The sequence below is a fragment of the Leptosomus discolor genome, chromosome 7 (genome assembly GCF_034619465.1).
Source record: "Leptosomus discolor isolate bLepDis1 chromosome 7, bLepDis1.hap2, whole genome shotgun sequence".
Taxonomy (NCBI): domain Eukaryota; kingdom Metazoa; phylum Chordata; class Aves; order Leptosomiformes; family Leptosomidae; genus Leptosomus; species Leptosomus discolor.
Window position 1 is genome coordinate 60,650,635 of NC_141397.1, and position 27,845 is coordinate 60,678,479.

Below are 27,845 nucleotides of genomic sequence, written 5' to 3' on the forward strand. Positions count from 1 at the left end.
GGTGAGTTAATCATCCCCTTTTTGGATAGGATCGATACACCCTGTGAAAGTCGCCACTCTTGACCCACTCAGTTTAAAAATCTGCTCTCCTTGCTGTCATTCCAAGCCGAAGGGCAACAGCAGAGCTCTCTCTAACTTCTAAGTCGAAGGAGAACAGGGAAACCAGATGTTTAGAGACAAGAGATCTAGAACCACACAAGTTGTAAGGTCTTACTTGTCTCGCTGGAAAAATGAAGTCCTCTAATGACATCTTATGACATCCCCTAATGCAATCTGTGTTCTTAAAGCAGTGAGAAAACTTTCCTTTATCAGAACGCTCTACTGGCAGATTATACAGCCAGACCCCAGTGTTCAGTCAGGAGCCCCAGACACCATCTCCTATATTAAAATTCAAGTTTGGCGAGACTGTTGGGAAGTATAACATTTTAAATCTGGCAGCCAAAAGGTTCAAGCATCACAACTGTCCTGGACGACATTTAATACAAAGAGAAAATTAGCGAGTAATTCACATTAGGTGGCGAGGGTAAGACGTTCGGTTACTCATTTTATGCAAGTGCATCCAAATGAAGAGATGTTTATCCATGCAGAAACAGACAGAGTAACAATTGGCACAGTCCAGAAATGGAGAGTTCAGACACATTCCTCAGCTGACATCAAAAGAGGATTTATATATTCAAAGCCTTCAAATTCAGACTGGTCAATCTTCTTCACAATATCGCTGTTAAGATTAAAAAACAGTCATTAGTTCAGCAAAATTTAAAAAGTAACAATTTTAACTGGTAGTCTGTCTTAAAATCTAGACCTGTACAGCAGATTGCAACTGAGAACACTTCCCGTCTCTCTCCTCTCCCTCTCTATCCTTGCAGTTACCACTCGTATTTTTTCTAGCCCCTATAATGGCAACAGAACACAAAACCACCCAGGAGCAGCCACTGGGCTGCTTCCATGCACATATTTTCCCCACAAAGCAATCTGCAAGGTTTGCAGTTTTAAAACTTACCCAAACCAATCATTTTGTAAAAAACTGAAAACATTGGGATGTGATAGATACCGCACTTGCATCAGCAACTTCTCTAAACTTTATTTGTACAGTATGCATTTACAAAGGGATGAGGAAGGATGTGAGATCTCAGACCGAATTACGGTGCACAGGCAGCATTTAACGTTCACTGTTTGTGTTTACATACCACATGAACATTACACAAAACCCTAGAAAAATTCCTAACAGCACTGGCCCAGTCAGACCAGAAAGGCCCTTCCCTCCTCCCCCCAAGTCAGGGCCCCTCAGGAGTAAGGAACCACAAACCCACTACCAAAACCAAACACAGCAATGTGCATTTTATCAAGGCTTTTCAGCCAGGATAATCTCACTTGACTACGGGCAATTTAAAATACCCCAAGCAGCCAAACAAAGCATCTCCTCTTGTTCGAACACCCAAGATGAATTCAATCTGAACGCAACATTCTAGAAATATCATGGCTTAAAGTAATGCCAAAATAAGTCACCTGACAAAACAGGTCTTTTCCGTCACACGTTCATTTCCTGCAGATGACACCACTAAAACTTGTAAAATAGCACTTACTTGTCTTTCCCTGAACCAAGATTCTTTACAGCAACTTTCCCACTGTGAGGTGAGTTTTACATCACGCCAGAGTACAATACTTAATCCAGCCACACTAAGTCTACCATGAGGACACATAACAGAATTTTCTCCAAACTAACACAAGAAAATGTTATTTACTGCTTTATATGTACACTATGCACTACCACTACAGCTATTAAACGAACTTTTATACCTCCTTCACAGACTTGTCAGAACTTCTTGAATTCTACGTTACTTACTCATCATCTGGAGTGAGCTGCACGGGTTCATTGGTGAACTGGGAATCAAAGTTATCCAGACCAAATTCTCCTGATATATTTGGTTTAAACGGAGGCACCACTTGCTTTTGCTCCATCTAAGAATAAATGCACTTAGTGACACCAAGAACGAGTTATAACCTATGGAATTATTGTTAAACAAGGCTGGAAGTTACTATTAAGTTTCTTTCGTATCCCTTCTACAATCATTCTACTAATCTGCTGTGCTGACTGCATGTAAAAGGGTTAAAAGATTCTGTATTGTCATTATGGTACATCACAAGTTAAGAGCTTAAGGTGTTTCAAGTTTTACATCATCTCTCATGCTAGAAACAAGCTGTCAAGCCACCTCTGTCTACAAAGAAAACGAGCCAAGCCAGCGGGCACTCACGTACCAGATCCCAGTCAACGTTGCGAAAGAAAGGATGTCCCTGGATATCTGCAAACCCCGTTTGAGGATGGCAGCCTAAACGTTCCTTCGGATCCTGTGCAAGGCAGAAAATATTTCCAAATGGGTGCCATGGCCTACCCATGAATAAACACAAATGTTACAAATTCTGCGAGAAACGGAACACCGGAGTTACAAGGGCCACTGAAGAACTAAGTTAGAGTTATTTATTTTGGAAACTGTCCGAATTACTGTCTGAAATAGACACGAATCTGTGGAAGCCTTTAACGGAATGTTACATTAACAGCCATGCCATCTTTCTTCATCTTCATTCAGACCTGCTTAAACACACCGTATGGTTCAGAGCACACTTGGTTAGATTACGAGCGAATCTGATTCTTCCCCAAACCCGCCCCTCCCCGAGCAGACGACTATGCCAGGCAATCCCGTTGGAGCAGTAACTGGGTGCTACTGATAAACACGGGGGAAAGCCGGTTGTTTTAACAAGACAATTCCACCTCCACGTACGTGCATGCACGCAGGCACTGGACACCGAGGAGCTGTAACAGAAGCAGTGCTCCTGAACAGCGTTACTTCCGTAGAACGACTGAGCCAAACCTGTTTTCTCGTGTACCTCTTTCTCCCCACTCACTAAATAAAGGCCAGCATGTGCTCGGAGTACTCCACTGCCACAGGGGCACTCTCTGACTCTCGGGCTAGTCAGCTCGTGAGCGCATACTGCCTCTGCATTTCCCTCAACGATGTCATCAGCAGTTGTCAGAGTGACCTGCTACGCTGCTTCTCTAAGAACCAAAAAAAATCTGATCGGTTTGTCCAATTTCCCAGGTTAAAGAAATCACTCTGAGCATTTCCAAGGCTTTCCATTTGAAATTTACTGATGATCCCAGCCTGAGAATGCAGAGCTTCAGATTTTAAGACAAGTATCTAGAATAGGTCCCCAAGTCCTACTGAAATTCTGCTTTAGGCTCACATCTTTTCTACCCTGTTTCTGTATACGACAGATAAAGCGTATCTCCTACATGTCAACAGGTTTTATAAAAACAGCTGCTCTTGAGAAGTCTTAAATAGTCCCCTTTAGCTCTTACCTTATTCAGGAAACTCTTTAGAACACCTGCTGCTTTAACAGAAAGGGATCGGGGAATTCGGATCTGTTTTTCCAAAATTACTGCAAGAAAACAAGGTTCGTATCAGCCTTTTGCATCTTTAAAATTAGATTAAAGGTAAGTAGAAACAAAGCGCTACAGAGCGGGAACACTCACGGTACTTACCTTGGAAAAGATAATCTTCCGTGTTCTGATCAGGGTTGTCAGAGCTCCCAACAATATCAAACGGCGACCGGCCCGCCATCATTTCAAACATAAGTACACCCAGTGCCCACCAGTCTACGCTGAAGCCTAGAATTCAAAGGAGAAAACACCACTGAAGATATTTTGGAGCACGGCCCCGAAAGTGTTGGTGGTTTGAGACAGACATGCGTTGAGAAGAATTAATTCAAAACTTTATGTACTGCCAGTCTTTCTGATTATCCGAACGAGGGAGAGCTAACAACTGTACTAGACATGACTTGGTTCGTTGGGTGCCTATCAGGAGGGAATGCTGTACAAAGAAAAGGAAATGCAAAAAGTTCAAAGGTTGGTGTTAAGACCTTACCAAAGATTTAGGTAATATTTAAGCCTAGGCATTACTAACCAGCAGGGGATTGGTTATCCAGGGCGGGGAATAAGGACAAGGAGGAAGTATGTCATTCCTAATAGTAGCAAGCCAGTCATTTATGAGGCCAAGCATATCTAATCTACTATTCATTGCTAAAGAAAAAAAATCCTAGTAGCTAGGCTAGGACTGATACAGTCTGGATGGCCTAGAAAGTTTGTGATAAGGAAGCAAGATGTGAAGTCAGCCTGAAAGAGACATTCAACTGAAATAAGATGGTAGATTTAAAAAATAGATACACTTTTTTTGTTTTTAAATAGGAACTAGTTGTAGAACTTGCTAAAGTCTTTAGGGAAGAAAACAGACCAAAGATCTGCTCGGCACAGTGTTGGAAGCTCAGGAAAAAAGGGTAACAGAAAACACACACAACAAGGCTTCTAATACTCTCTTACATCTCTTGCTTCAGGAATCTTGTGGACTTCCTGAACAGGCCATTGCCTAGACAATTTTATTTTTAACACCGAGACTTGTCAAAGGGATGTCTACTGTCTAGGCCCTTTGCAGTGCATCTATATCTCATACTATCATTGCTGCCAAATATAAAGCTCCAAAACCGAACACAATTCAAGGCTGCAAGGATATCATTAGTAGTATCTAAAAGTGTCAGAAACGATAATAAATTTGGAAGACTCAAACTATTCTTCAAGAGTGATAAAAAGAATTTAAAATGTGGAAGGCAGGGTATCTCATTTGCTTGGTGTGATGTTTTCTGCCAGTTACTCACTTTTTCAGGCAGGATGCCGAGTTAGAGATCTGTACTTTCTACTGCTAAACAACTCAAGTAAGAAGAAAGAGACAAGTGAAAGTTACATGGTAGCAGTGAAAAGTTCCATTTACCATAATCCTCTCCCCGGAGAATTTCAGGTGCAATATAGTTTGGAGTCCCACAGAATGTGCTGGTTGTGTCCCCAGGCCTCAGACCCTCCTTTAAGACAAGATGGGAAGAAAATACTTTACAGTCAGCCAAAGATCCCACACTCCCCCCGCTCTGCTAAGAACTGAATTTTGAATTAATTTAAGTGTCCTGAATAAACTGCTTTCATTTTAGTAAAACTACGCTTAAATCTGTATGGAAATGAATATAAAACCCTACTTGTGAAAAAACACAAGTGGGTTGCATCAACAGCCTCAAGAGGATGGCACTTAACTTCTTTTAAGGTTTTAGCTAGTAAGCTCCACCCTACCTCCAACGACAGGCAAGCGGGAGTACGTGAGGTGGACCAGCTTACAGGACTGGAGCGTTGCAACGGACAGGTAAGACTTTCAGAGAAGAGGATGGGATACAGAATGGGCGGGGGGAGGGGGTGTTACCCAAAGGAGATGTGCAGTCTTCATCCTCGGAAGTTTTCAAGACCAAAGTGAATAAAGCCCTTGGTAATGTGGCCTGATCTCACAGCTTACCCTGCTTTGAGCAGGAGGGTGGATTAGACCCCTGGGGCCCTTTCTGACCTCAGTTATTTTATGCTTTGCAGTTGCTTAGCCAAAATTATAGCATTTAAAGTAGTTCTAATAGATCAGCATAATGGCAATGGCACGGCAAAGTCAAACCTGTGCTCCAGTGTCTCTGTAGTGACAAAGTGCTTCTAGAGAAAACGGGAAGCATCACAGAATCCAAGCGGGAGCAAAGTGTGACTGACACACTTCAACCTCTCGCTCTTTTCGAAATCAAGCTACCGTGACTATTTCAGCCCACCCCTCCCTGTCAAGTTGAGACAGCAGCTTTACAAAACCAAATTTAATACACAGGTAGTCTGTGCTCTTTGGCATTTCTTTTTCTTTTCTCCATCTGTAGAAGTGAAATGAATATACAGCCTGTCTGCACTGTGTGTAAATGAATACCCCGAAACGTCACGTTTTTAAGCCTCTGCATCTTAATTTATGACAATTTCTTAATTGCTGATTTTACTGGTTAGCAAGCAACTAGAGCTTACCTTGCACATGCCATAATCTGTGAGTTTAATATGCCCTTCAGAATCCAGTAGCACATTATCCAGTTTTAAATCTCTGTAGATTATTCCTCGTTCATGTAAATAGTTCAATGCTAGACTGATTTCAGCAGAATAAAACCTAGTGTAGAAAAAAATATTGATTACTTGAGTAATCAAAACCTAAACCAGAATACCCTGGAGGCGTTTAAGAGACAGGTAGATGTTGTACTTAGGGACACGGTTTAGTGGTGTTCATAGAGCTAGGACAAAGGTTGGACTGCATGATCCTAAAGGTCTCTTCTGCCCAAAACTCTTCTATGATTCTATAACATAGTCTGGGTAGTAGGATACTTTTCTAAATATGATCCCCTGTATTCCATTATTTTTCATCAGAGAGGTGGATAGGTTGCTTTTAATCATGCAAACATTTGTACTCATAGTCACTTCAAAAATGATTTTTAATTAACATTAATGTCTACTGAAATCATCCCTTTCATCTCACCATCTGAGATGAAGCACATGCACCACGAACTCAGCAATTGCCTGGACAGCTGGCAGTGGTTGTTGCAAGAGAAACACATTGATATCATTAGACAGTTAAAAAAACACCACGAAAGTGTTTTTCTAGACAAAATTCAGAAATCAGACCGAAGTCATCTAGGGTACTGCCGATACAAACAATACTTAAGTGCTTCCTATTACAGTTCCTCCTTGAGACAGAAATACGGCATCTTGCAGCATTAAAATGAGGATGCAGTTTCACATCCTTAAATCCTTAACCTCTGGAAAGGATTTGCTAGCTCATCATCATAATCTCTGCACTACTGCACTGTGTCAGAAAACCAACTGTTTTGATGCAAGAAATCTGGAATTAGACATACCTGGCATGCTCCTCCGGCAGCTTTCTCTGTCTCTGCATGTGAAACATTAGATCTCCTCCATTTACATACTCTATAACAAAGAATAACCTGAAACACACAGGAATTTGTTACAAACAATTGCATACAAGGCTGAAAGAGGCTCGAGATACTACGGGTCAGTTATTGAACAATGTCAACTTAACTCCTCCCATCTCTCTGGCAACATATGGCTGGTCTCACCATTTTCCCTCTCTTTGAATAAATTCCCAAAGTTAAAAATCAAGTATAGAAGTTTCTCTAGATAATTCCTTTACTGCTAAAGGAAAGTAAGTAATCCTTCCCACATTCCTAATCCATCACGGCTACTGCTTGTCATTATTACATATGTCACTATGTAGATTTACATCAGTTTCTATGCATAAACCCCCCCAAAAAATAAAGTTCTCATCTTCTTTCCTGATCCCTTTAACCTCCTTTGTAGTTGATACTATTGGCATACTACAAATATCCTTTCTTCTCACTTCCCTCCACTGGCTTATCCCCTTTTCAAACGGCAAGGATGTGAAGTATACAATAACTGTGGTTTATATACACTGAAAGTTACTACTGTATAGAACAGTAATTCATCCGTCTACTGCAATCTCTTCTCCTATACATAAACACACAGGAAAATAATAATTTTCATCTCTATTACCCTGTTTTCCTTTTCAAAATCCAGGTACTATTTTCCAAGCCTTGCTCAGAGACTTGACTTCAGAGTCCATGCAAGCTTAAGGTAAGTTTCCTTATTTTTTTTTTGTACTTCTGATTTCTCTCTCCCTAAACCTTTTCTCTCCTCATCCTAGGTTCTGTCTTCTACCTCATATTCTTAAGCCTTTTTTTCCCCCCACTAGCTGCACCTCTCTTCCTGTCCAGAATCCTTCCCATCATACCTACTAGTACTTGACATTCTTTTGCATCTTCCCAATCTGCAAAGCTCAGATGATGAACATGGCCTTTTCCTCATAAAACGCTCCAACGACTTACAGTACGTTGACTTCTGCTACCTACCTAACACTTGATGCTTTAAATAGGCCTTTGAGGTGCCCAACAGTACGAAATCTTTTTGGAATATCATCTTCTTATGACCTTTACCTGCTTTCTGTCTGGAAGCAAGAGTGCAGTCCGACAAGAAAGGGATGATTTGAAGCCTGTTCAAAGACGTGTTTCTCTGTCTGAACCCAATCAATATCCTATTCAAGAAAAGTGACATTCAGAAAAGGATTGTTGCGCTTCTTAGGTCAAGTATTAATGACAATTAGCAGAAAGATATTCAAGTGTTTTGCCATCCTCATTTTACTTGCAGGAAATGAAATATTTAGTTCTCCAATGTGATGTAAGACAATTTAGCACACTTTTTTTATTCCCCTGTCTTGAGCATCCCGTACTTTTAGCCTCACTGTATAACTACACTTGGGAATGCAAAAACACTCATCTATAAAAGATGAACTGGTGCAGACAAATGTAAAGTAGCACCAAAAAATGCAAAAGAAATCAATGGTAGATCGAGAAATAAAGCAAAAGCTCCTGCATAGCAAACCACGGTCACACGTCTTTTCGGAATAGCCTGAAGAAACACAAGGGGAATCTTCAGCAACAAGAGGTGTTTTGCAGTTTAATACAATTTCTGATACATTTCCACTAACCACTGTTCAAGCTACAAATTGTTAAGATGAAGGTCCCATTTAAAAAGCAACTAAAATAACATTGTGAGTGACAAAAAAAAAAAATCAAACATGAACATAGGAAAACCAGTCTCCACCCTTTTCTTCTTCAGCCCAGCAGGCCAACATAATATGAGATGTACGGAATACTGCTCCAAAATAACGACCCAAGCCAGGCTTACGAGCTTGAGTTCTGCAGGATCGCTGCTGCAGACAGCACTGACCACCAAAGGAGACGCTGCCAGCGGAGGCAGCGAGGCTCGTGACAGAAGCCACCGGCGCACAGGAGGGCGGCTGCGCGCTACCGGTCTGTCAGGGAAGACAGTACCACATGTGTGAGAAACCGCATGTACAATTTTCAATTAACGTTGCAGACCCAGGAGCCTGGCTCCCGCCTTGTGGCAGATACCGAAGCTCTTTGGAAGAGTTGCCTGATCGACGGGTAAAAAGCTTCCCTACCTCATCATCGTTGACGAGTTCTTTCTTCACCACTTTCATGGCATAAATGCGTTCCGTTTTCTTCAGTCGCACAAGCAGTACTTTAGCGTAACTGCCTCTTCCTATAACTCGGAGCAAATCAAAATCCTGAAGACCCAGACTGGAGGAAGCTTTGCCGCTTTCTCTAATGCTCATCGCCTATTGGTAAAGATACTTTGAACTTAGTCAGCAGGCCTGCCAATTTTAACAACTGCAGAAGTCTGCATCTCAAACAGAACAGTAAAATTAATATAAACAACTGACTCAATTAACACTTGTTCTGCTTAAAACTGCGCTGTCCTGGAAAGGAATGTGAGGGCAAAGAAAGGAGGCAGAGGAGACTTGGCAGATAAGAAACAACCAAAACGGGGGGAGTTTGGAATACCTTGTAAATCAAAGCATGTCAACTCAAGGTTCAAAATAAAACAGCTTGCAAGCCACACATGCACACCCCTGAGCGAGCAACCCAGATGTGCTTCATGTACTAAAGTTTTCAGTTTGTGACAAACTAAATGACTAAAATCTCGAAATTGAGAAAGACACAGGCTTTAAGATCTCCAAGTACAGTTAGCATGGTTAAGATATTTACCTCTTTTTCTTCACCAACATGGTCCAAGCTCTCATGACTTGAAGGATTGTATGGAATCACTAGAGATGCAAGAAAAATTATTACAGTATTTTCTTTTGACTGAAAATTTCCACACACAAGAGCTCAATCAGAGAGATAAACAATTTAAATGCATCTATTGCAAGTATCCAAACCTGCTGGGTTTTGTTTGGGTTTGTTTGGGGTTTTTTTAAACCATCAGACTAATTCTTTTACAATACTGCATTGATAATCAGTTATGGCTAGTATCAAACACTGTAATTACATCTGGAGATCTCTTCAGACTCCACACACAGAGAACCTTGGGCAGGACAGTGCTCTGTTTGGTTTTTGCTGATCATCATCTAGATCCAAACTCAAACGTGAGGACAACTGCTCTGCTACAAAAATGAACTTGTTTGGCTGCCGATCCAGTAGAAACCTTGCTAATTCTCTTACGGGGTTTTGTTTGTTTGTTCAGGGCATTTAAAGTACACCGCTTACTGATGGACAAAAATGTAACTAACAGCCCGAATTCTTCCTTTTTAGCCAAGTTTCTTAAACTGATAAGATACGGAAAACTGAGGAATTTTTATATTTATATCCCCCTTAGCATTAAGGAGCGGTCTTCTTGTTCTATGAAAAAGAGTAAAGAAGGGGTTTAAAAATAATTTTACTTAAAGTTACTCTGTTTCATTTTAAACCCCGAAGTTCATGTTTCAGCAACTTACAGTAATTGAAAGAAAAAAATTATTGATCTTACCTGATTCTACATTATCTGAATGCACTGATGATGGATCCATAGGCATTATTGGTTCCTGTAAATATGCAAAGGATTTTTGTAACAGGCTGTCCAAGTGTGAAAGACATTATTTTAGAGGCAATAAATGAAAATAAATGAACCCTGAGGAATATAATCTAGCTACTTTTTAACCTAATTAGTCAACGCAGTTACTGCTCCAATCCATACACAACCAAAGAAACCACTGCAGTCCTCCTTTTACCTGTTTTCCAAAAGTTGACACGTTTCCAGAAGCTGTTGGAGTGACAACTTAGTACAGCAGAAAAAAAGTACAGCAGACAAGAAATGAGACAGAAAAGCTTAAGTACTTCAGCAGTACATATATTAGTCAAATGAATTCACAAAAGGTAGACTTGTAGCTGTCTGCTTTTAATATTAAACCAGAAGCAGTAATCATCTACATTTTTCTGGGGACTTAAGAACTAAAGATGATTGATTTTTTTTCAGGAGAAAAGTCAGAACTTCTGCATTTCATCTTCCCTTTCTGTAAAATGGGAAATAGTCTAACAATCTAACAGATAGAAAATTTTTTACCTGTACTTCACATTGAAGATGTAAAACAGTGTGTGTGTGTGTATATATATAAGCTACATAACATAGTGAAGGATGAGATAAATATCACTTATACATTAATATTTGACACACGAAAAAATAGCAGATGCGAAAATTAGACTCCCGTCTTGCCACCAGAGTGCCATTATGCTAAAGTGAACCCCAAACTTTCTTGCAAAGTGTCACAGTAACCATAAAGAACGATGTTTCACTTCCTGTGATCGCTGCAGACTGCAGTTTGAAAGCCATCCAGCTAAAATTGGGGTTTTTGTTTCATTGGTTGTTATTTCAAGACAATTTTCAGGTATGTTTTACTTACTGGCTGTAGTGTATGACGGCCACATTCAATAGCGACAAGTTTGTGACACTTCTTGTGAACAAGGAGTTTGCAATTGATGCATTTATATCCCTGGCGACCCAGGCCCCATATTCGGTCAGTGCAGATGGCACAATGAGCTCTCTAGAATGACAAACCAACAAAACCAATTAAAAAGCAAAACTAAACAATAAAAACTATTCAGCCACATTGTCAGTAACAAAAACCACAGGTCAGGAGATCAGAGAGATCGATCCCTACCGAAGTTGCCCCTATACCAAGGGTCTCTATCCGAAAACTTTAAGAATGAACAGGCAGGTACAACACAGACAAGCTCAAAAGTGACAAGTGAACGATATGCAGCCGCTGCCACACAGCAAGTGCGCACCTCCACAGAAAAGGGGCAGGCACAGCCAGCCTCCCCTGCTGCACACAGCCCCAGAGAGGCACGAGCCAACTCCTCCAGGTCACAAGCGCGGCAGCTGAATCAGCAGGCTGCTGTGACCAAGCTAATTCGCGAGGTATCTCATCACCTCTCTGTGTAGGTGAGTCCTTACGTTTGGACAGAGGAAGGCAGGAGAGCAAAAGCTTCAACCCGTTAAACCACCAGATAACAGGGAGTGGGAAGATCCCCACTCACTGAAGGACATTCACAAAACTCAAAAGATCCACGAAAACAGGGTGCCTATGAAAGCAAGAGTGGGAAGTGACTAAACTATGGTGCCTTGACAGCCTTAACCAGGAAGAGGTTAAAAAAAAAAGGGGGGGTTGGGCAGGGGGGAAGCAGAAGTTAGATATGAAGGATGCTCAAGATGAAGTTTTGTGGAGACATTCTCAAGCATTAGGCACACAATACACTAAGCTTAGAAAAGAAGGAAAGATTATTGAAGCTGTCAAGGAACCTGGCTTATTCAAATATTTTGGGTTCGTTTTTTGCAGCAGACAGCCTTCTTGGTCCTTAGCTAATTATATTTGGCCATTGCTTCTTGAAAATATTACAAGTGGTTTGTTATTTTCAGTTGCTTACATGTCACCATAAGGAGGTTGTCTGGAGACACATCTCGGGTTTTTGTTTAAAAGTCATGTAAGAAAGGTCTGTGCATCATAAGCAAGTTCAGACCTTTTTTATTCCCAGAACTTAAAAGAACTGAAAATGTTCTTCCAGCTCACAGTCATCCAATGCCAGTGTTCAAGTCTGCCCTCTGGGAAGATTTTAAGGGAACACGGGAGCATTTATATAATTGGTATCGTGGTTTCAGAGAATATGTAAAGTGAATTGCAACCAATTTAATTTTTTTTCTATTTTAAGTTCCTGAGGGTTACCAAAAGTCTGCATACCTTAGACAAACAACAAAAATGAGAATAAAACTACCTTGTAATTTTTCAAGGCAGTGACATTGTAAGTACAAAAGTAAGACATCCCTGTACCATGGTTTTAAGTACCCAACAAGAGTCTCACCCTGTTAAATCGTTTGGCTTGGAAAGTGTGACCATTTGCACAATAGAGCTTTCGCCACCGGCGGGCGCCTCGGCGATAAATGGATTCTAAGAGGAAAAACATACGATTATATCCATAAAAAATATAAACACAGAACTACAACACCTTCTCACGGACGTTTCTGTGTAGAGTGATTTCCAGAGTAAAGTTTCACTCCTGCACGTTACAGAAACACAGAGTCATGTTCCAAGTATCTTTTTCATTTTTTAAGTTTTGGAGAAAATTTGAAGCAGAATATCCCAATCAACTCAAAGTTAGTTCTGCTTTTCCAAAGATATAAAGAACAGTGAGTCAAGAGAAGGAAAACTGCCTGAACAATACAAACAGTCGTGTGCAAAGTACGCACCTGCCTTACCTAAACTTGGGGAAGGGCTGTGGGGAAAGGGAAGGAGGGAAGCAGGTGAATTTCAGGAGCATGCCCTGATTTTTAAGATTGCTTGCACAAATCCTCCACTGTTCTACATCCACAGCTGCCACTGTTCAGGCTTTTTTAATGTTTATTTTTTATTGCTAGAGGCATGTCAGGAACCAAAACTGAAAACTAGAATATGCAAAACTACACTGAGTTGCAAATCTATTTCCGATTCAATCCGCAACCTCATTTGTTCAGAAAAGCATCGTTAACCACGCTGCCAAAGATAACTTTTAAGCACGCACATTCACATTTGTCAGACCGGGATATCAAGCTGACAGATGTGCACACGCTCTTCTACAAAACTTTAAGACAGAGGGAAAATTACATCCTTAATGTTTGGTAGATTAGCTAACATAACTTAGAGGTTTTCAGAGAATACTCCTGATAGTACCTAAACATCAGTTTAAAATTAATTAACCACAGATCTCTAAATGGTGATATGACAAGTCATTACCACTGGTTACTACTGGTTACAAGCCTTTATTCACATTAGTCAGCAATCTGGCAACTACCAAAAAAGGAGAAACAGGATAAAAACCTGTCACAATAGAAGAGGCAAAAGCAAGGAAAGCAGAGTGACACGGATAGTTAACAGGAATGTGAAATGCTTATTAACAATGATTCAGAAGTGACAAACAACATTTAAGTTTAGCACGACTTTCTATTCCTTTTAAATATTTAATTTGCAGAGATTTGCATTATTAATATTCGTAAGTGTAGGATGCCAAACCATAGAATATCAAAATCTTCTAAAACAGAAAAATCTGAATTCCTCATTTTCTGTACTTCTTAACTAAAAGGCCTACTTACTGTCTTCTCCTGGGCAAGGCATGCCAGGCCGTTCTGGTACACAAGGAAATACTGCAAGAAAGACATTAACTTCTGATTAATTATTATTTCAGACAGAAAATAAATCTTTCTATGACACGAATACAACATTTCTGAAAGGCACTCAACCACTTTGGATGACAGCACAGACTGCATTTTAACAAAACCTTGTGCAAGAGCAGGCAAGCTGAAAAGCTGCCACAAACCCCTTCTGCTGGACATAACAGTGATATACATGACAAATACGAGCTAAAACCAGAATAAAACAAGCTATTTCCTAAAGAAAGTAACTAGAAAAGAGTAAGGATTGTGGTTTCTCATGTGACCAATCATCACAGTCAGTATTTAGAAGTCTGGACTATAAATGTATTACATTACAGTGACCTAACAGCTACATATGATCTCATCTACAGTAGCCTTTTTTTTTCCAGTTTATTCAGCTTCATTAACAGTCAGAGAAGTATAACTGGGGAGAGAGCGCCCTGGTGCTGGTTTAGTCAGAAGCTTATCAAACCCAAAACCAAATGGAGACAGTGCAGATCAGAAAGCATGCTGAAGTAATATATACAGAAACAGTGAAATTATGTAGAAACAGATTTCATTCTTCTCCCGCTTCTTAAAAGTCTTTGTGGGAAGCTGAAAAGTTGTCTCTTCCTTCGAAATGAGCTGATGGTGAACGAGATTCTTTTGCACCCTTTTAGAGAAGGGCCATGTCAAGACACTGTAGTGTAACACACCCACTGCAGTGTAACACACCCACTGCAGTGTAACACACCCACTGCAGTGTAACACACCCACTAACGCTCTTTACAATGATCCCCTGCTTTTCTGCTACAATCTCTGTTAAACTGAAATCTATCTTCTGCTTGTAAAAAGTTACCAACACTACGAAAAATATACTGCAGAACCTACCAAAATAGGCATATAACTCTGAAAAATAAAAATTACACATCAAACAGGGGCATGACGCTGGGTTCAAAACTGGTCTAAAGTACTTAATTTTCCAGAAGTCAAACTTTGGACTAATGCAGTATCCCAAATGCAGCTCATCAACTTTTTTTTCCCCCTCACATAGATGTTGCTCTAAAGCACTTACTAATAACAAAGTATAGCACACTGTACCATGTATGTTCTGCCACTCGTTGTCAGCAAGCATACAGGCACTTGGGATGAACGAATGAATGAGGCAGGGGCTGACTCTCATTAAAAAACTAACAGCAAAGTGTTTTTTCCTCCCTTAATTTAACAAAGAACGCTGACAAAGTGCTGGCAGCTAAAAAGCGCGGTGCGTGGTCTTCAGCATCCTCTTGACAGAATGCCACAACAGGCTTTAACTGAGAAGGCTGTGCAAAAGACACGGATAGCGTGAGGTAAAAATTCCACTTACTCACAGGTACAAACATGAGTAATAACGCAGTGAATTTCACCGTACCATGAATTAGAAGCTCTGAGTCCTTGTTTAGTTCGTACAACCGAAAGGCCTCTTCTAACTCCAGCTGAGAAGAAACTGTACATGGATCTCCTGTGGAAGGAAAAGAGAACACCAAAAAACTCAAGCCAATTAGTTCTGTACCATTCAACAGTTCCCTCGCAGTCAGTTCCAAGACAATTATTGCAGCAAAACAGAACGATACTCTCAAGTACAGTAGTATTTATTTTTAACGTTGTTCAGAGAGTACATCTGAAAATACAGTCATATTGAACGCTCCCGAGGGAAAACAAAAGTACGAGATATTCCCAAGAGGCAAGCAGACCACAATCACAAACCACCATTGGTTTGGTCTGCTACAAGCATGGTTACACATCACTTCAGTACAGGAGGTGCAGGTTATCTTCCCGAACCTAAAATCCTTCTAAGATTCCATTTTATTTCATGGATTTTTAATTACAACTGAGTCATTCTATATTCACAGCTACTTCAACATTGCGAAGACTTTAACCAAGAGGTGCAAAAGCAGTTAGACCTCTAGTCTTTCCTCAAACCTCAATCAAGACACTGGGCAAATCATGTAACCTAAATGAAAACAACACCCCATTTCTCTGATTTTTAACTACTACTTTCACACTGACAGGACTATTTGAAGTAAAATCCCTTAAAGAAAGGGCATCACAGCAGGAAAAAAGTGTGCATTGTCTGTTTGGGTTTTTTTTTTTCTTTTCCATAAAACAACTGCAGCTTTTGTTGACCATTTGAGGCGGAACAGATTATCATACAAGCACTTGGCATGTGTTTTAAAGTTTCTCCAACAGGACTGCGTTAGATTGCTTTAAGGATTCTGTGTTTCAGAAGTAACAGTTGAGGACTGACGAAGGGCTCTTTGTAGCTATCTGCTTTATGTTTCTGAAAAAACAGCATGTATCCACAAAGGTGTTTCAGAATCATTAAACAACACTTAATTACATCAGGGCAAATTGGCACATAGGTAGGTTTAAACAGGCGGGGAGGAACAAAGGAGACCAAGATAAAGATCTGCTGTATTCAGGATCAGGAGCAAGAAGGACCTTAAATTCCAGCCTTGATTCATACTCCTTCAGACACACAGCCTGTACTTCACCTGTTTCTCAACATCAATCTAAAGACTTCATCTGATATTTTAACTGATCATCTGTGGCTGTTTGGAAACTGCTGTAAAGACTGAAAAGAATGGTCATGCAACATGTTTTCATTGGGGTCTGATGCAGATTAGTAACATTAAAAAAAACAACCATTCCCCTAAAAGAAACCTTGTTCAAAATACTACTAAAACTGAAAGAATTTTAAAGCAAGTTGAATTCAAATCTCACTGCTCCAAAGCAATAAAATACGTCTGGTTATTAGTTCAGCTTTTTTCCCCTCCCCCTCTACCAACACAAGATGGTCTGTGCAAGAATATGGGATTTATCTCTGCTCGCTTGTTCTCCAGCATGTGAGCAGAACAAGCTTCTTTCTAGCCAAAATCCCATACTCCAAGTCTACTGTCATACAACATTTCCAACTTTTAACCAAAATACTACTTTCCACACCCTTAAGTGGTAAACTGGTTGTGGGTAACTGAGTTGCAGGAAGGCAGAACAATTTCCATCTCAGCTGAACGGGATCCAGTCTGAAAGTTTTACTGCTTTGAGTCTTCCATCAATATCATTGTTTGAAAGATAACTAGCAAGAGCTCATTAACTATTCTCATTTTGTACTGCAAGATATCAAAATTAATACAGGTGTTGTTACGGCTTTACAGTAGAACCACGCACCTAGACAACAGGGGGATATTTCAAACTCTCCCTACAAAAGTTTTTCCAGTTAATTTGTTTGGTTTCTAATGAATCCATTCTTTTCTATTTCCGAAACTTTAGCAATAAATGTAAACTGTCCATTTGCAGCATTCTGTCTTCAACCTTTTCTGCACGTCACAATCCTCAAAGCAAGACTCTGAAGCCAGTCGTAGTCATTTTTCACCACGCTGCCTCCCCCCTCCTGTCAGCCTATCTGGGCATCAACTGCCTACCCACCGCCCAAACTCACCCAGTGCAGAGCACGGCGGGAGGAGAAGGAACAACTACATTTATTCAGACTCACTATGAGAATCAGCAAACCAGTTTTTCTTCATTTGTTTGACACCTGTGCAAACAGTTTTGTGTTTCCTTTTGGCAGAAGAAAACAAGGCTCTCAAGAACTTACACCGTGCTTCAAACTAGGAACAGAAGGTTTACAGGCATATTCTTTCAACAAGTTTGTAGTAGTATGAATTTCGCAGCCAAAGACAGGTGGGATAAGTGTCATAGGAAAATATTTACTTTTGAGTTACACAGCAAGAAACAATAGACTGAATACAAATGTAGGTCTAGTGTCCATCCTACAGGACGCTTCAGAAGACAGCAGTAAGATGAACTGACTGCATAAAATAGACACAAATAGCATTTTGTTTAAAATCCAATCAAGTTCATTCTGTTTTCCAGTTGCATCTGAGCGTTTTTTTGAAGTGATTTCATGCCACTAAATTAGGTCTGCCTATGTGTGCCACCACCTCTATGAAACAGAAGCAGCTATACGTGATACTCTGCATCTCACCAAGACATTTAGTATATGACAAATAAACCCCTTGGTGACGGGGTCAATTCAGTTTAGTCACGCCACTGATCAAGCAGTTTAGTCAGGAAGCAGTGACGAGATGGCCTAGACGCCACATCTCGTCTTGCACTACAAGCAGCACAGCAGTAGTATAACAAGTACCAGTCCACAGCACACACATTTACTCATGCTACTATTAAAGCGTGAACTTCAGTTTTAGTGAAGAGGATGTGATACAGGAATTTTCCAAGAATGCAAATTACGAGTGTCTAGGAAGAACACCAACTGAAAACACCGAAGACTGGTGGAGAGGAAGAGAGGAGGCAGGGGTCTTGGCAAGAAGCCACACATTGTAGATGCAAGAATTACTCATAACAAAGACATGGGATTTTTTAACACACACTCCTCATCACCGGATTAACTTTTTCTCTACTGACATGAAACTGGAGGTCAATGACTAAAGCAAACACAGATTGCTTGGGAAAATTGAATCCTATGCGAATACATAAAAAATGCAGTCAAACTGCAGTATTGCTTTTTTTTTTTAAAAAAAACCCCCCTTGTCTCTGAAGAGCAGAAATTGAGACAGAACTGTTCCTTCAAGTAAACCATAAAACCTGCACAACACTTTCCACAAATGGTTCATTAAAAAGGTATGTTTTTAATATATTTATATATTCTTGCTATGACTGACTCTCCCTCTTCAGCGAAAAGTCTCTTATCCTCTTCAAAATAAAACAGCAAGCTTACCTATGAAGCAAACGTTCAAGTCTGCACAGAAGCCTGGTCATAAACACTGTTCATTTCACTTTACTGCATCTGCCTGGTGTAAATAACTTGGGAATGAGGAGAGGAAGGAAAGGAAAAAAATTAAAAAAAAAAAAAAGAAAGAAAACCTGCTCAGATTCCCATGACCACATAACCTTCAACACACCTGCAGCACATGCTTCCAAAAATCCCCTTTGGTCCATGTCTAGCTTTAAGCTGCGAATAAACTGGCACTCACCCAATTTTGAATGGGAAAGCTGTGAGAAGGGGAGGAAAGAGTTCTAGAAGCACCATTTATGCTAATCACTGCATACAAATACTAATCACTGCCGACAAATCGCTGCACATTATGGCCTTTTATGTACTGCATCAAGCACTTTGCATGCTAAAATAACTCAGCAGCTATTTCATAATTCAGACATCTCTTTGGCGCAGCTCAAAACCTACGCGCAGAATACACCAAATTCCTCAAAGAAAACAGGAACTACAAATAACCCTTTCAAAAAATTACTGATCTATACATACAGCTGAGAACTGGACCACATCTGTTAAGGAAAAAGAACAGACTCTGAACTTTTTTTCATCCAAGGTAAACTTTACCCTAGATAGCATAAGCCCTAGAGATGACAAGAGTTCTCAGCCAGGGTTGTTACTACTACACTTTGATGAAAAGCTACTTGGACAAGTAACTTCTCTTTCAATAGTCAGGAAAAGTTTTACTAATAGTTATGTTAGTCAACTCTATGTTGCTAATAGCAGCCGATACAGACACTCAAAATATAATGGCTTTGGTGACACATACACCTCAACTACAAAACTGTATCGATATGGTAGATAAATACTGTAATTCGTATCATTTCTTGGCAGTGTTAGGGTTCGCGGTTGGACTTGATGATCTTAAAGGTCTTTTCCAACCTAAAAAACTCTGTGATTCTATGATTTAAGGTCACTTAAACCTCAAAGATTTAGGACTTAAGGGGAACCATGTGCTTCTTCAGCGGTATAAGGGAATGTTTTCCTTTCCCTTCCTAATAAATGCTAACACTGAATTCATATTTTGATAATCACTAAGTTTTAACTTATTTATTTGGTAAAAAAAGCACTCTCCACACTAAGCTGTTTGAAACAACCACCTTTACATTAAGATATACTTACAAAGGCACTGGATAACCTTTATTTTAAGAGTCAGATTTACTATTTCTAAAAACGTACTTATGAAGTGTGTTTTATAAGCTTATCTTACGAAGGCAGAGGGAAAGGAAAAGAGGAAAGGGAAAGGAGAGCTAGCCAGCTGAGGAACATATTGATTAAATACTTGTTGTAGGACCAAGAACCAAGCATTGATTTACCTTCTTCGTCAATCCATTTCATGGTGAAAAGCTGTTCGTTGTCAAAGGAGCACATGTCTCGAACTTCATTGCACAGTCCCTCGAATGAGATGGAAGGTTCAAAATACGTTATCATGATGTCCCTGACCAAGGGAAAAATAAATTTGAGAAATTATAGCGCAACATGTAGCATTTGATCATCATTTCTAATGCCTTCCATGTACCACTAATATAAAACCCACCTCTGCTGCAGCCCCCTAAAAAATAATGAAGTAATATTAGTAAACCATTAGCACGTAAGTTCCCTTCCTATAACAAAGTCAGGCTCCAAGTGGTTTTCATTACCAACTATCTGACATTTAATCCTCCAGGTATCTGCTTAAGAAAAATCAAGATTTAAATGCCTAAATAACTGTGAATTGAGATGCAGCAGATATTAAACACACAGATATGAGATATATTGTACCAGTGGAAACCAAAGAATTTTTTGAAGGCCATTAGTAACACACTGCTGGTTTTGCTTGCTCTTTAACACTTATTTTGCTATTGGTAGTAAATTTTAATTCTAAATACATGTCTCTGTAATACTACTCTGCCATTTCAGTGAAGCACCATGGGTCTCTGTTTAAAGGCACTTTCAATATTTGGAACATCCCCCCTAGCCCACTAGAAAACCTCCGTAGTATTTTTCATTGTTTCAGAACATCTACAAAATCAAAATTTAGTTGGAGACATATATGTTCTTACAACATTTTGATTGTGGACAACTAAAATTTACTACTCTACTGTTACGTAGAATGGGCATTTCTGTTATAATTAAGATTAAGATTTAGTTCACCTCCTGATTTAAATAAGTTAACATAAAATGCAGACCCATTGTCTTGGTATTTGCTGGACCCTAAAGGGGAACAGGTGACTCAGTTTGCAGTCCTTTAAACAAAGGATTTCAGAGGTACAGCTCAGAGGAAGGTGTGGGGGGGGTGAGAGAGGGTTATTTACAACACTACTCTTCAAACATCTCATATAAAACCCAAGGTTTGAGCTACAAAACTAATCTTCCCACAAAAACCTCGGTCAGCTGGGGTTTGTTTCAGTGAGTGCCAGCCACCAGCACTATTTGGTGGCGAGGAAATGAAGCAGCCGCCAAAATCCGTAGCTGGTCCAAACGCACATCAACAGACTAACCAGACTGGAGTGTACAATGCAGCAGTTAGAGTTAAACGTCTTTCAGTCATCTTGTGCATGGGCAGAGTGGCATCAAGCAGGTGACTTACACACTGTGATCACTGAACCTGAACCACTTTCAGGAGTGGCAGGGAATGCACATGACACACATGCCTGCCTGAGGCTCCCTTAAGTTCAGCAGCATGAATAAAATAAATCAGCAATTTCTAAGCACTCTAGAAGAACAGCTAACCTCCTGGATTTATGAGGAGGGTCAGAGTTAGTTCAGTTAGGGGAAGGACTCCAGTAAATGATTAGGATAGTGAAATGACCCCTCTTCAATAATCTGAAAAAAGCAATCAAAAAGCTGCCACACTATTTGGGTGAGGAATTGCTCCTCCTCTTTCCACACAAGACAAAACAGGATTAGGATCCCCGTATTTAGACACAGTGCAGTACTTTGGGGCAAATGGGGCTTCGTTTGAAACTCCCCATTGCGCCCATCCCACAGGGCAACCCGTGTTCTCCCCAACACAAAGGTCTCCCTTCGCACCCGCTCTCAAAACGCACCAACGGTGACCCCAATGCCAGCGTTTGTCACCACAAAGCAGGTTTAACAGTGCAGTACCGCCACAGACACGCAGGCATCAGCCGAAGACAAACCCAGGAGGCTGCTGGAGGAGGCCAAGTCCTAACCTGTATTTCTTGTTTCTCAGGGAAGGAAATAAGGCACTGCTTACTTAGCAGCTTCACTGATTTTGTGCTAAAGTTTACCATTCCTTCACTTATTCACATTTTAGTCCAGATAGATTCACTTCGGAATATTTTCTTAAACAAAAAATTAAGTTCTGAAGGGCACCAAGAAGCCAGAGTTACGTATTTTAACTACTGCAGTTTATTTTGTGACTGAACTAGTCAGTAATGGGAGAGGGTATGTTACAAGCAGCAGTGACTACATGACTGTTACTGTCAGACAAGCCAAAAGAATTAGGTGACAGACCTTCGTCTCAAGAGACTAATCATTGATGCTCTAGCAAAAACTGAAGAAAAAACCAAACCCCAAAAGATTAGCAAAATCTGCTTAACAGGTTTTAAAATTTGATGATTTGAGTCCCCTTAAAATAGATGTATCTGTATTACAGCGAATGGAAAAAGTCACAATGCTAAGATGTACTGAACAGCCTAGGAATCCCCCCGGATCTACAAAGTAAAAGCTTGTAACAACTGAAAAAAAAAAAAACACCAAAAAAACAAAAAAACAACAAAGCTCTTCCTACTTGTTGCTACCCTCAAGTAGCAAAACAGTTGCCTTTCAAATAAAAGGAGAGTTTAATTATTTAGAATTTAAGCAAGTTCTCTAAATTACTACTCTAATACCTCCAACAGGACACGTATCATGCAGTTATTAAACATATTTGGAAGATGTTCTTGTGTGACCTACTCTGGGTGGTCCTGCTCTGGCAGGGGGGTTGGACTAGATGATCTTTCGAGGTCCCTTCCAACCCCTCACATTCTGTGATGTTACAGTCTCTGCTACAGCGAACATTAATCTCGTTCAGTGAACTCTAGGTAACAGCAATTAAAAAAAAAAAAAGACATGAGTATGAACAAGGTTCCACAAGCAACTTCTAGCACGCTTTCCCTAGAGATGTGAAGCCAGCCTCGCAGAACACAGACACTGAAAGATTACAGGTCTTCCTACAAACTTTATTTTGCCATTTTAACTACACTGAGGACACTGGCATTTTCTACTGAGACAGGTCTCACTTCCACAGTGGTTGTTACTGCGCCTTTGCATTACGTGGTGTTTTCCACACTTGTTGCACCTAACACCACATTGGTGTCTTCGTCAGGAAAAAGCTGCATTCACTCAAGCTAAGTCATAAAGTTCAACTCTACTGAGAAGAAATTTGATGTTTGAAGCAAAAATTAGTAGGTCAACTTAAAGAACAAAGGAAAGTTAACGTGGACTACAGCCTGCTGCCTTGCTTGAAAAAATAGAAAATACTTTCTTTCACTAAGACATGGCAAGAAATTTCTTGACAATCGCCCTTTCCTTCTGATGAAGATAAGCTTATGCGCTGCTTTTAATAAGCATGTTTGTTATAAAGCTATTCTAAGGCATCATATCCTTATTTGTCTCCTCACGATACACAGGGAATTAGAAGAAAATCTGATTCAAGCACACCCTTTGCACCACCACATGTGGATGTGGCAATTAACTCTTACTATGGAAGTACCAGGGTTTTTAGAATTTGCTTTAGTACTATTATAATAGGTCTTAATCAGGGACCTGCGAGTAGGAAACACACAAATAAACAAGATAGTACTTGTCCTGAATTATTTACAGTGAAAATGTTGGTGTTTATATCTTCCATAAATATTAATAAAGGATCACTTCATTCATACTAATAAAAGACCTGCTTGAATCAATACCCCGCAAATGTGAGAATCAGTAGAAGATAAACCATAGGAAGACCGAGAAAATGCCAATGGTAAACCTATACACAAACATTAGAGATTTGAAATATTTCTACACCATGAACCTCATCACCATCTTTCCCACCTTTCCCGAGATCAAACAGCTTTTCTCATGCCTTTTCTTTTACAGATCATGCAACAGTCTTAATTAACAAAAAAAAAAATCACCAACAACCAACCAAAATAAAAACCCCAATGCCAATAGTTAAAGACAATTCAACATCCTTATCTCATTTTTCACTTCAGAGAGTGAACAATCCACTGTAAGAACAGAGACTACTGCTTTAGATTTTTCCACCTGCAGCCTAATATAGCTACCATATATTACATATGTAGAAATATACAGACACATAATCACATATATCTACATACCCACATATTTATCACACACCTGGGTCAGTCATTAAGGCTTTTGATAACGCCTAATTACAGCTCACTGAAATTAATCCACCCAAGACTCCCGGAGAATTCTGCTGTTTCAGTATCGTTTCAGCACCAGAGGGTGCAGGCACTGCCATTCAGAACAATCTGAAGCGTCCCTTTCCCCAGTGGAAGTCTGAGGTCTCCAATTGCCTGTCCCCAAAAGCTGTTCTTCTGGAAAAAATATATATCATCAGAAAATTAACTCGGTGTTGAAACTGCGAGAAGGGGTGAAAATGTGTTCAAAAACTTAAACCAAAGCTTTCTTAAGCCAAACACTCTCCTACGTGGATCCTCAACAGACAAATGAAGACATTAAGCTGAAGAATTGATCAGAAAGTGCTCAAGACGAAGAATAATATAAAGAAAGGATGTGAGAACTCAACAATTCTTAAGAAATTAATTTCCTGGAAATATTTATGGAGGTACATTTTGATATTGGACTTCTCCACCCCCCTTTTCCCACTCACGTAAATGTATTAAAATGAAGAAATGAAGCAAGTTTAACATGTACCATGGCAGGACTGTCAGGACTATTCTTCATTTGAAGCAAATCAAACTGCAGGTGGGCAAAGCATTGGTAACCTATGCCTTTAACTATATCAAGTCTAACCTACATTGCAGCCTACATGGTTAAAACAGTGCAAAATCTACGTCAGGCACTCGAAGAGCACGAGCTAGCAGCTCTAACCACGACAGAAAAATGGTTCTTCACGTTGGTTGTGTAGTTGGTTTTGTTTCTTTTTTTACATCAACATTAGTTCTACAGAATTCCTAGTGCACAAGCAGTGTATTATTCCTACCCGTTCTCTACCACTACAATGCAATCCTCCCCAGATGCACTAGGGATAAAATAACTTCTTGTACTGAACTGACAAAAAGCATCTACAACAAATAAGATAAGATGAAAAGTAAACTTAATAATATCAGAAAGCTGAAATGGTTGTAATTACAGATGCTGTTCAGTGCCACACACGTGAAGCTGCCACACTTTGCTACCCTATATACGTATGTAAACATTTGGTGCAATAAATTCCGAAAAACCCACTCAGGAACCTCTACTACATACACAGCACAGGCTACATTAACTCTTTAAAACAGGGAAGACCGTTTTCAGCATTTTAAACAACCAGCTCTATGTGAAAGGTAAGTGTGGCTTACCTGAGAGAAGGAAATACCTGGATAAACTCAACCTAATGCCCTAATTTCCAAGTCTCCGCAAATGTCCATCCTCTTATTCTCATGATCTCTGTTCATTTTCGGAAAATTTTCCTTCCTGGTTTTACACATATCATGAATTTAAGATAAAGAACTACCACTGCACAGCTGAATGGAACAAAGACCCTTCAAAGAGTTCTTCGTGGAAGTCTTTGTCTTGGATGAGAAAAGCAATTAGGCTTCGGGCCAGACTAAGTGATGTTTTGGGGATTCAGGTTTGGCTTTTTGCTCTGCGTTGGTAAGCACAGCATCCCGAGCCCCAGGCAAGTATCCCGACTATCAAATTTCCAACTGTTTCAAGAATGAATCCGTACTTCTGAGCTGCTGGGTTTTCTTTTTCTTTAACCAGAAATTCCTTCTGAAACTGGAAAAGACCTTCCTAGCAAGCCTTAACTTCTACAACCCACTTAAATGCTTCTATTAAAACAAAATTAAGAGATTAACATTTCCTGATTAACACTATTTCCCATTAAATCCTCTATCCAGCTCTAATCTTGAGACAGTTTATTTGATGAAAAGGGAAAATGCTGCCTCTGATACCAGCATTTAGATCCTCAGTCTCCAAGTCTTTTCAGAGAAAGTGCAGGTGAAGTGTTCTGCTTTGGTACCCACTTCTTGATAATGCTAGTCTGAGAAGCGGGTGTGAAACCTTCTGTAGTAAGAAAGCTGAGAGCATAATTTGTATAGATCTCAAAACAAATCATGACTAAGGCATCCAGCTTGTTAGTATTCACAACGGGTAATCAACACCCTTGTATGACTCAGTGTCATTAAAAGTAAACTGATAATTGCATTAACAGATTAAAAAAAACAACAGATGAGACTCAAAAAAAAAATTCCAGTGTCTGTGAAATTATTACCTAACATTTAAAGTGTCATGAGCCAGCATTCCTGTCCAATGTAGCAGCTTGCTTCCTTACTCCCACAACCCTGAGCTGCTTTCTCTCTCTTCTTGCACCATAGCCTCCCTGTGCTAAAGCAAGAATTCATGTGAGTGCATGTGGGAATGATCAAGATGAAGACTGACCCAGCAGAAGAAAAATAAATGGTTTTAACCCAGAACAGCTCCCACTGTTCACTAGCAGTTCACTACCTGACCAAATGAGCACTTCTGCCAGCTGATAGCCAGAGGCATCTCCACGTCCTTAAGAAACGGTGGATTAAAGGGACTGTAAAACAAAGAGTTTAGAATTTCACATGCTATTAACTTTGTCAGTGTTTTACATGTCCTTTAAAGCCACAGATTGTGCCAGTCTCTACAGTACTTCTACAAGAGTTTTGTCAGGAAAAGCCCCAAAGCAGACACAAGCCAGAAATCAAACACAGAAGCAAACACTAAATGCTCAGGGTGGTTTCTCTAACCTCTCCTTAAAATTATAAGGCTAGAGATACCAGATAGTAAATGCTGTAAATTCAATAAATATTTTCTTGTACTTAATACAGGTAACTGGAAGGAAGTTGTCGAGAGTATGATGTGTTCACTCTCAATCCAAAAACACAACCTACATTTTTTTCTGCTTAGATCACCTCCTCTCGAGCTTAATGGCCCAATGAACCACTGTCAACCCTTGCACTCAAACTTTTAAAGCTAAGTCCTGTAACTGTTACTATTTAATAGGAGTTGTGAACCCAAAGCAGAGTGCTTCTTCTGCCTTATATGTTATTATTGGAGAGTCAATGAATTAAACCAGCAAACCTCATATTTTTCATGATGCAGACCTCTAGCTTTTTTTTTTATTTTTTTTTCACAGCAGAGGCATAACTAACACTAGATGCATCTTAGTTCCATTCACAGACTCCCTTCGAAGTCACTCAGTTCCTGGGAAACAGCCTAAAAACTGATAAAGTAAGTTTTTACCCAAACACCCCCTTCCTTTAGACCTGACCCTCACTTCACACGCAGAGACCAGGACCAAAGCTGGACCCCGAACATACTTTTAGGTACGAATGCGGGCATGGGCCCCCCAATACGGCGTTATGAGGGGACGTGCACCTATGACTGGCAGCAGGTAAACAACCGGGGTGCGCAGGAAGCGCGGTGAGCAGCGCAGAGGGGGCCTCTCCGGTACACCCTTGTTCACCGGTAAGACCACGGCAGGAGGACGGAAATCCGGCGGCGCTCAGCCCGTTCCCCGGTCCCTGCTCCCCGCCGAAACCCGGGAGGTACCGGGCCGGCCCGGGCAGCGCGGCGCCGGCCCCACCGCCCCCCGCCGGGCCGCGCCGCGCCGCTCCGCTCCGCCCCACCCCGGGCTGTCGCCGGCGCTGGCAAAAGCCTCTCCTCACGCCGGCCGCCGGGGCCCCACCTCCCCTCCCCGCCGCTCCCGGGGCTCCGCGCCCTCACTCACCCCTTGTAGTAGGCTTTCACCCGGACCTGGTGGGCGCTGTCCCCGCCGAGGCCGCCCCCTCCGCCGCCCGGAGCCGACATGGTGCTGTTGCCGCTGCTGTCCCGCTGCGTCGGCATCCCCCCCTCCCCGCG

General features: G+C 40.6%; 1 protein-coding gene across 1 annotated transcript; it reads right to left on the reverse strand.

Moving 5' to 3' along the window:
* Positions 1-137: 137 nt before the first annotated feature.
* On the reverse strand, positions 138-27,830 carry PRKCI (protein kinase C iota). Its single transcript, XM_086468394.1, has 18 exons — positions 27,715-27,830; positions 20,108-20,229; positions 15,378-15,467; positions 13,928-13,978; positions 12,664-12,749; positions 11,208-11,348; positions 10,298-10,352; positions 9,538-9,596; positions 8,931-9,107; positions 7,903-8,000; positions 6,790-6,876; positions 5,912-6,047; positions 4,818-4,905; positions 3,539-3,664; positions 3,356-3,435; positions 2,257-2,346; positions 1,844-1,959; positions 138-718 (listed from the first exon to the last, which is right to left on the reverse strand). The coding sequence occupies exons 1-18, from the start codon at positions 27,828-27,830 to the stop codon at positions 631-633; spliced, it is 1,806 nt and encodes a 601-aa protein (XP_086324520.1). The 3' UTR covers positions 138-630.
* Positions 27,831-27,845: the final 15 nt, after the last annotated feature.

Excerpts from the sequence above, each read along its gene's own strand:
- PRKCI (XM_086468394.1), bottom strand. The coding sequence starts at position 27,830 with ATGCCGACGCAGCGGGACAGCAGCGGCAACAGCACCATGTCGGCTCCG. Across the intron at positions 9,108-9,537 it reads ATGTTGGTGAAGAAAAAGAG|GCGATGAGCATTAGAGAAAG; the intron begins GTAAATATCTTA and ends CTTTACCAATAG. Across the intron at positions 3,665-4,817 it reads TCTCCGGGGAGAGGATTATG|GCTTCAGCGTAGACTGGTGG; the intron begins GTAAATGGAACT and ends TTTGAATTCTAG.